We start from the raw sequence: 9,956 nt of genomic DNA on the forward strand, positions 1-9,956 counted from the left end.
ATTTCTGCCATCTTCATGGGCAAAACGTTGGAATACAGAAGCTGCATTCTGTGGTCGGAAGTTAAAACAGAGGTTTGAACAGGTGACAGTATTTCGATCATATCTCAGGGTACAAAGCTCCGATTTGGATGATTCTTGAAGCATTGGAAAGCTAACTCAAAGATTCATCTTTTTCATTATTTTTTTTATTAGAAGCATATATGTTACAAGTTTGAACATAAGAATTCAATACTTTAATTAGAGATCTTTTTTTTTTTTTGATAGTTTAACTTATAAAAAAATATATTTGTAGAAAAGAGGTCAATTTGCAATAGTATGCCAATATTCTAGCTTTTCTGGATTGCCATTCTCTGGACAAAAATCTCATGCTTTTTGGGAATATTTCCTTGATACATTTTTCAATGATTTTTTTACATCATATACATCACATCTGAAAAAAGTGTTACAATAATTTGTTTCTTAAAAAACCCCTTTTAAAAAATGCAATCCGAACAATATACTTCCATGATCAATCATAGTATTATTGCGATTATGAACATTTTTTATGATTAGAATAAAAAACTAAAAAAGAAAAATAGAACCTGGACAACAAAATGGATCATGCGACCTGACTTTCATGATTACTTGAAATAATTCTAATCAAGCTGAAAATAACTTGTAGTTTTTTGGGTAAAGGTCAAAAGGCTGTTTGGGTACAAAAGAATATAGTAGCAAACTATAGGTTTAAATTTAATTTCATTTAAATCAAAATAAGGGAAGGATTGCCTCAGATTTTGGTGCTAATTCAATTCCCTCTCATAATGAGTAAGAAAGGGAATTTGGGGATCCGATGATTGGAGTGGGAGTTTGCTTGGTTCGATAGGTTAATTTGGTAATTTTGATTATGACATGTGCTTTATTATATTTTAGGAATATAAGAATTTGCCAAAACTTCTATCTGTTTAACAATTTTAAATCTTTCTATTACTACTATTCAAATTTTTCCAAAGGGAGAAACACGGTTTTGGTACTCAATGTTTGACTTGTATATCAAACTAGTCCCATATGTTTTACAGTTTTAGCCAAAATAAATCTATTCTCCAAAGTTTTTGATTTTGACTTTACATTTTTAGTTCCTAATGTTTGAAGTTTCGATTAATATGGTCCCTTTAGTTTCCAGTAGTTATAGCCAGGGGCTTTAAAATGAAAAAACAAAGTGAATTGAATTAAAGATGTGGCAAATGCCTTCATAAATCCCTATAAAATTTCATAAAAACACTTTATGTCAACACAATAGCATTGTTGAACTTAAAGAGTTTTTTTTTTTTTTTTGAATAAGTTACAATCGGATGACAATATATATACATAATATATGAAATAAAAAGAAAAGGAGAATTCTAGTATTAATATAAAATTTATTAGCATTCACACTAGTCTACTACACAAGTTCTTGCATGAATTGTGCATAGCGTCCTTAATTTGTTAGAGTTAGGAATTGTAATTATAAAAATAGTAACATAAATACCAATATGAAGTGTTTTTACTCTTTACGGTTAATTATCAATTAATCACTAATAGTATAAAACAATAGTTATGTATATTATACCAAATTTGAGACCGATTATGCAAAAAGGAAGAAGTATATGAGACATTAGTGACATGAATAAATGAAATAAAAAATAAAAAGTTTAATTAGAATCGTTAGTAGCCATTTAAGACAATTGCGCCGTAATTCACATCTTATTTTATCCAAATACGCTCAATATCACCAATGAAAACTTAAGCGACTAAAATGATCAAAATTTCAAACAATAGGGACTAAAAGAGCAAAGTCAAAACTATTAAATAATGGTAATTTGATTTTAACTCTTTGTCATTATTGAATTTTCGTCAAATGTCCTTAACTGATAGATTGCAATTTTACTATTTAATATATTATTAATTTTCCCTATTACCTGATCTGGTGTGGATTAATTGTTGGATTCTACTCACTTTTAGTATTTTGCATTTATTTATTTCAGGGAGTAGAACAAAAATATGAAAACAAGTGTCAATTTGACAGGAAAAGAGTCCAAGTCGCAGAGCTTACCCAGGGGCATTGTTGGCAAAGAAAAACTTTGGCCCATTTTGATAATTACTGAAGAGGAGAGGACGGCTGAAATTTTCTTTGCCCTGAGAGCCGCCGCACAGGATGAGTGGCAATAAGAATAGGAAATAGCTAAGGCCATTAAAAGGGGGAACTATTAGATAGCAGAGAACAAGCACTACCTTTAGCTTTTCACTTTGACTTTTCCATGGCCGTCTTTGAGTAGTTGTTCCCTGCGGATGTCAGGGACCATTAGAACCAAGCAATCTCTTTTGTAGTTTAGCTTTTCATTTCATGATTCGAACGAATTGGGTCCTCTAAATCGGAGACCATGGCCGCTGCTTTCTTTACAATTTTGCGTGGGCTCTGTGCATCAAGATTGAACTAATTTTCTTTGTCTAGTCAAGGGACAGTGGATGCTTTGGGTCATTTAAAATTATGAGATCGATTTAATTTTATTTTTTTCTTTATTTATTGATATTCGCATATATCCTGGTTACAGTGCTTATGATTGTTTAATTAATTGATTATCTTGGATCAGAATAATTAGTTAATTTGATAATCTATTGTCAATTGGGACGTTAAATCCGTAATTGTTTAATTGTCTTAAAATAGTGATAACTGGCATGATTGGGTTTGTGTCAGGGGAATACGCGGGCTAATCTAAAATAACCCTGGTAGTGCGTTATTTGGTTAGAATAGGACTCCTCTAATACGTAAGGTAATTGGGGAATTAAATCTTATGAGCGTACCTAAAATTATTTCTCAATTAGAGCAGTGATTAACGGGCGTACCTTAATCATCGACACAGTAAGGAGGGGTTAACTGTCATCGTTTGTTTGGCAGTTATAACCTATTTATTAGTAAATAATTAGAATTGCCTTTGTTTCGATGATCAATTAGGTGAACCATTGCAGAAGTTATTCCTTGGCTAGATCCTTAATTATCACTCATTTGATTTTAGTAATTGTTATTTAATTTCTAGTTGGCTATTTTATTTTTATTATTTTACTTTTAGTTGAACTGCTTAAATTGTCACCTCTGATATAAAAATACCCCCCTTGTCACTGTGAATTTGGAAAGAAACAATTACGCCCAGTCCCTGTGGATTCGACCCTGCTTACCACTATCTACAGAAATTATTTTTAGTTTGACCAGGTTTTTATTATTGCACAGGCCGACAACCTGTCAATTTTTGGCGCCGTTGCCGGGGACTGGTGCCAGATTAATTTGTTTCTTTTTTAGTTCACCTTGTTTTCATTTTTAATTTATTTTTCTCTTATTTTTTTTTATAAAGTTTATGACTACTAAAATTTCGTATTTTGATGATAGACTGGATTTTATTCTTGAATGGGGTTATGAGACTCATGTTTTTCCTAATGATCAATGCGCTGTTGCAAATTGTGGAACTTATTTTGATTCACACTACAACAAAAATGGTCTTTCCTGACATATCTATAAGGACACTTGCTGGTTTGTGCCATTATAAAACTTCTATCATGACACTAGTTATCAACTCAATAATATATACTCTAATTTTTTTTATTTTATTTGATATAAAAATAATAATGTACCTTTAGACACCCTATTATGACACTTACGAAAATGTGAGATACACCAAAAAAAATTAAAACACAAAACGACGTCGTTGGATTTTGGCGGAAGATTCCTTTGCCAAAACACTTAGTGAAGTCTCAAAACTTCATTTTGCCTCCCAGTGAAATTTTGCTTCTTCTTTATCTCTCGCACAAAGTCTTTCTCTCGGCAAACTGTCTCTCAAAACTCTTGGCCAAAATTTTGCTTTCCCACAAAGTTTTCCTGTTGAATCTCTCCGCAATCAAACTATCCTTGCTTTCCCATTGAAGGGATGTAATTCCATGATAAATTTTTGCCCTAAATTGATTTCTCTCGGTTGCCTAAATTTTTGCCCTCTGCCTCTCTCGGCCACTTTCCTCTCCTCTGCTCCCTACCTCTGCCGTCCCGTCGCCCCTACTCTTTCCCTCTCATCATCAGGTTTAGGTTCGTCAAAACCAGAAAATGGAACAACATGACATTGAAAAGGACGAAAAACAACGAAGCCCTAATTTTTGGTCCCGCTTCTCAAATCTCGCGGTTTCGCTATGTCGTCGACATCGGCTACTGCAGCTTCTTCTTCATCCTCAACGGCGTCGTCTCAATTCACCTACACTACCGGCATGTACTTTCCGACTCCGTTTCACCTACAACAGCCGCAAACCTATGTGGCTGCTGCCGCTGCCGCTTCAATTCTGCAATTTCCTGCTCCTCCTCCTGCGGTTCCCCACGTTTATCCTGCTCCCGCTACAGTCCCTACCGTGTACTCCCTCCCTCAGTATCAACAGGTACGAACTTTTCTATATCCAATCATTAAGCCACGTTGTTTTTTTTATATGAATTTTGGATGGAATATTTTTGGAGAGATTTAGGGCAATGATTTCGGCTCTTTTTCCTCTTCCCCTGACATTTGAATTCCCTTGTCAGTAGCTATGATGAGAAACAATTGATCTTTTTAATTATTGGTAGGAGTCGAGATATGTATACCATTGTTGTCTATGTGAGTGGAGGAACCAGGAAGTCCAATTTTTCGGTAAAATACCCGGTCTGTTCATTTATATATATGGCTTAATTCATTTAGGAAGTTGAATTTAGGCATTAGAAGAACTTTAGGTTAATGTTTTTCTTCTAAAATTATTGACCTTCTTTATTGTTGAGGTGTGATTATTTACTTAAGTTGATATGATAGTGGTGGAGATTTTAGTTTTTAGAAAAGAGGGAGGGGGGGCAATGTAGAAGGTGAAGGGGATTTCACAAATTTTAGGGTGCAAAGGTGGGCCAAATAAAATATTGGGGAAACTTGTCGCGTGCACCCAGGGGTTTTGTATGTGTGGGCAGAATTGCAGACTTGCTGAGTATTCATTTTGCTAGCTTCTGATGGGCTTCGTTTCTTTATGAACTAGTAGAGTGGGAACTGAAGTGTGGAAGTAGTATACTCTCACAGCTTCACAGTAGAATGTCTTGTCCTTCAATTTCTATACACCATCGCCTAAGAGAAACGGAAGCAAATGATTTTGAAACTTTCAATGTGTATAAGAGCTAATTATGAGCAGCAGACTTGAGAGTTACTGCAGAAATGAAATGAAATGAAATGAAGGAGTTCTCCTTCATGTTTGTTCTTGGATTACTGGCCAACACATTACTTGAGTAGCTATTGCATGACTACATTTCTGTATCCTAACTGCAGTTTCTTTTTTTCTTTTCCTTTTTTTTATTCAGACTTTGCATGGGGAGAAGCTGTACCTTAGATTATGCTGCTTTAGGAGGCCCTGAAATCTAAACCAGATATATAGAAAAATTATTGGGACTTTGGGAAGTGTTATATTATCTTGTTCTAACCTTATAACAAGAAGCTGATGCTGCTGCTTGCACGCAAGGAAATTTGCCCGGTGACAACACTGAGGTAGACGTGCTCATTTCAATCCAAAAGGTGGAGTCTAATCATTCGACAGATTTTAGTTGCTACAGCCACTATTCTTTTCCCAAGTTACTAAGTTGATTGCTTCAATTAATTAATTTGTTAGGCATACTAGACTCGTCAGTGAATGTGTCTTCATACTTGAAACATGTTGTCAAAATTTGCTGCTCTAAAATAGTTTACTGCAGTACTTGATCAACAAAACATCCCATCAAACCAGAAATGAAAGTAAATTTTGGTCCCAGGATCTTGAACTGATTCTTTGTAATGAAGAAGACAAACCATACCGGCCCATTGTTGGGACATCAATCTGCCAATTATCTTCAATTTCAGCATTGAAACAAGAACAGAAAACTAGAAATTCATAAAGGTATGACATGAATTGGAAAAAGGTAATCGAAAAATTGGTCTTTCAATGTCGGATTTCCATTATCTGAGAATACAGAACTATAGTACATTACATTCTACTAAAAGTTACTGAAATTTTGCAGCCAATTTTACAGGGCACATGCTTATTACTTGCAATGATTTTATAAATACAGAGTTTTCATATTCAAACCTACTTTAAGTTAAGCGATATCTAATACTGAAAAAAATGTTAATGTTGATCAAATAGATAATCTTGGATAGCTTATCCAGACGCAGTGGTGTATTAGTATTTTTTTTGGGGCTGACTGTTGCAGTGGTGATATTATTGTGGAAGTTTGGTGACCCAGGGGTTTTGTATGTGTGGGCAAGAGTTCTTTGTTTTTGGGAGGGGGGGTTTATATTTGCATCTTAATTTAGGTATAAGTATAGTTTGAGGAAGAGGAATGATGGCAATATTTAAAGTTAAACCAGTCAGTTCTTAATATCTGAAGTTTTGGTGGACAGGCCCAGCAATTATTTCAGAGGGATGCACAAACAATAACACTTGAAGCGCTAGAGAGTGTGAAAGCTGCGCTTGCAAGTAGTGAGATTGAGCACAAGGCCGAGACTAAGAAGAAAGCAGTACCTCGTAAGGCAGCAGGGCAGGCATGGGAGGATCCTACACTTGCAGATTGGCCAGAGAGTGAGTTTCATGTACTCTACTCCTTGTGTGGTTGCATTCATCATTTTTTATGACAATTTTCGCCTATCTTAATTCCTTCACTGATCTTGTTTTTGCTAGTATTAATGCCTTCAGTATTACTGTTTGTGTTGTGCAGATGATTCTCGTTTATTCTGTGGTGATCTTGGTAATGAGGTGAATGATGATGTTCTATCCAAAGCATTTTCAAGATTTCCATCTTTTAACATGGCCAGGGTGAGTTATTTGAACTCGTCCACTTTTTATATGTCTCAACCTTCTCTTGTTCGAATTATCGAAACTTTAATTTGTCTCCTTGTCGTGGTTGCCTTTGGTGAGGTTCTGACCTGATTTTGCATGATCCCTTAATCTGATTTCGAAGAAGTGCTTTGATCTGATGTACGAGTTTAAAACTTTGAACTTGGACAACATCTATGGTTATGTTTGTGTGAAATAAGATTAAATTTTGCTAGCATATGATTCTTTAGCTTAAGGGATGCTTGGTATCGAACACTGTTCTGGCTGATCATACTGGTGCTTCTACCATCATTTTTATAAAAGAGAGAAATTTAAGAATCTCTCATGCCTCTGAGCTCTTGAATCTGTGCACTTTTGTGTCTGCATCCACACTCGTCCCTTTTGTCGTGACAAATGCCCCTTGTAGTTAGTCAAACATAATATATATTATCTGATGTTTAAAGGAGAATGATTAATCTGCTTAGTCATACTGTCTTTTGTTCAGTGCATTACTTGACAGTGTTGGTACTGTGATCACTACTGTATGTAATGTTGCCTGGACGACGAGCTTTAGTTTCAGCTTGTTGACAATGTTGGCTGTTCAGGCACCAGTTAGTGATTGGGAGTACAATGCTACGCTCCCCAAAACTGCTTCAATGATTGATTTGGCTTCAAAAATAATGATGACTTGTTTAGCACTGACTTAAGTGAGGACCAGCTGAGGCAGAGACTTGGACACATGTCCCACACACCTTGTCAAGTAGGAAATTGTAGTACATAGTTATGTCCAATATCTATAATTTTTTCCATCGCATTTGATAGACCAAAGGCTATATTTCTAGCATGACATGATTTCTAGTAGGTTGAATTGCTTGAACGCAAACTATTTCCTGGGGTGTTATTATATTATTATTGTTGCAATTTTTTTCCTATCATTTTCCAATCTCAAATGCTCAAGAATTGGAAAAAAAATTTCTGTTTCCCCAGATCACTGTATACACTTTTCTTCATCCCTTCAATTTCTCGGCTGTTTTCTCTTCTTCTGAAGGATTGGCACTAATCTCTACTAAAGCATAGCCGGACTGCTCCACCTAGAGATGGCTGAAGGAAATGGAAATGAGGAGACAACTCTTGAGCATACATCAACATGGGCAGTGGTAGTTGTTTGTTTCATCTTGATGAGCCCAAACAATGTACTATATATATACTATACCTCTCGCGGATCGTTGATAATATTGTACAATTACGTTACCTGACTTTTAGCATTTCTTTCAACTTGTTAGGGATGAGAGTCTTTTTGTTTGTGCACAAGAAAGTCTTTCAAGTTATTGTAAATGAGAATCTTTCGGTACTTTATTGGGATTTTAGTACTTGCTTTGAGCACTTGTTTGTGATTTTAGTACTTGCTATGTTTGTACTTGTTATCGACTTTTAATTCAATGAATTATATTTGAGTATCGACTTCTTCTTTTAAATTGCTATATGCATTCTGCTCTTTGAGATAATTTTACAAGTCCCTTGGGATTCTGGTTGATGGAATGTACAGCAGGGAGGACTAATTGCAGGTTGCTTCCATATAAAAAAAACAGGGAAAAAACTCCTGGCAATTAAAAGTGTCAGCATAGCTTAACTTCGAAAAACACTAATGACAAATGGGCATGTCGTCCAAAGCAGTGTAAATTCACATGGCTACATGTCCTTAAAGTCATATATTAAGACAACTAAAGATGCCTTCATAAATTGGATATACTACTGATCCGCTACTGATGTTCTAATGCTATACGGACACTTTCGATTATCACAAAAAAAAGTTTTTGTTGGCAGAGGGAATGCTATAGCAGCATGATTTTCCTGACACGTTTGAATGTTGCTAAAGATTTGAGGCTATCCCCACATTGGAAGGGACAACACTCGCCCTAGGTGTGAAGATAGATAAAATGTCAGGTTAAATTGTCTATACTGACACTTTTAAATGCCGCTAAAGGCCATTTTTGTTGTAGTGTCAGCTTATTCAACCGACACATGCCCCGCATTTCAAGATAATCTAAGTGCTCAAATTGATACTTTTGGAGATTTTTCACCTCGATTTCAAACGTGGTATGACCCTTACCCAAACAGGTATGATCAAGGATAGTAGGATAATTCCAATTTTAATTATGCGACCGGGCCAATGGATTTTCAACAGCAAGAGTCTCAACAACCATCATCCATGTCAGGTATGTCTCTTCAGGAATTGATTGAATTATTTGCTACTAATACATATCGATTTCATCAGGAAACACAAGCGAGTATGCGTAACCTGGCGGATCAAATGAACCAATTGACATCCAGGATAGCGCGATTAGCTTCTCACCTTAAAGAATTGCCCTCACAAACCAATATCAACCTTGAAGAAAATGAGAGTGCAATTATCCGGCCAAATGACATGGAACTGCAAGAGTTTCAAGGAGACGAATCTAAAGATGCAGTTGAAAAGGAAGTTGATGTGCAAAAAATGAGCCCCCAATATCAACCCGTCCAAGTGAATGAATCCAGTGAACAACCTCCAAATGCGGTGACATCTCCTCCATTCCTTAATCAATATTCTCTTGACTCTTATTCTTCAATTCCTGTTAATGAAATTGATTTTATTATACCAGAAAATCTTGAATTTCATGACAGGAATAAATTAAGAGTGGCGATAGCAAGATATCTTGGACCAATAAATGCATGTGAGGGAGGAGTGAGTGGAGAATGCAAATTATCGATGACTTGTTTGGCGCCATTTACTAGTCCATGGAAGCCCGTAACTCGTGTGCTCAAGGATTACTCTATTTACGAGGGCTATCAGGACTATATAGAGAATGAAACATTAAGACGAAGCACAAGATTTTATCCTCCATGAACAAAACATGAAAATGTCTAGCCAAAGACATTAAAGAAAGGCGCTCATTGGGAGGCAACCCAATTTCTTTTAGTTATTTGTTCATTTTTGTTCGTTAGTTTAAATATATTTTTTTTCCTTGGATTTGACTGATTTTTTGCTTCAATTTTCATTTTTGATGATTCACAGGCATCCCTGTGACATGACGCGCCTGCGTCATGACGTATGAAGAGCTCACGGTCAGAATCGTCAG

The 9,956-nt window shown here is 35.7% G+C and overlaps 1 protein-coding gene across 4 annotated transcripts; it reads left to right on the plus strand.

Moving 5' to 3' along the window:
* The first annotated feature begins 4,227 nt into the window (after nt 1–4,227).
* Nucleotides 4,228–8,223, plus strand: LOC113717872 (uncharacterized). 4 transcript variants are annotated; one of them, XM_027242707.2, is made up of 4 exons: nt 4,228–4,425; nt 6,429–6,606; nt 6,743–6,840; nt 7,828–8,223. In XM_027242707.2, the coding sequence occupies exons 1-4, from the start codon at nt 4,261–4,263 to the stop codon at nt 7,915–7,917; spliced, it is 531 nt and encodes a 176-aa protein (XP_027098508.2). In that variant the 5' UTR covers nt 4,228–4,260; the 3' UTR covers nt 7,918–8,223. The 4 variants fall into 4 exon arrangements, 3 of the variants coding, with proteins under 3 accessions (XP_027098508.2, XP_027098507.2, XP_027098506.2); XM_027242706.2 differs by having other exon boundaries at nt 4,229–4,425; nt 7,446–8,223; XM_027242705.2 differs by having other exon boundaries at nt 4,232–4,425; nt 6,743–8,223.
* The last annotated feature ends 1,733 nt before the right edge of the window (nt 8,224–9,956 follow it).

The sequence above is a fragment of the Coffea arabica genome, chromosome 11e (assembly GCF_036785885.1).
Source record: "Coffea arabica cultivar ET-39 chromosome 11e, Coffea Arabica ET-39 HiFi, whole genome shotgun sequence".
Lineage (NCBI taxonomy): Eukaryota > Viridiplantae > Streptophyta > Magnoliopsida > Gentianales > Rubiaceae > Coffea > Coffea arabica.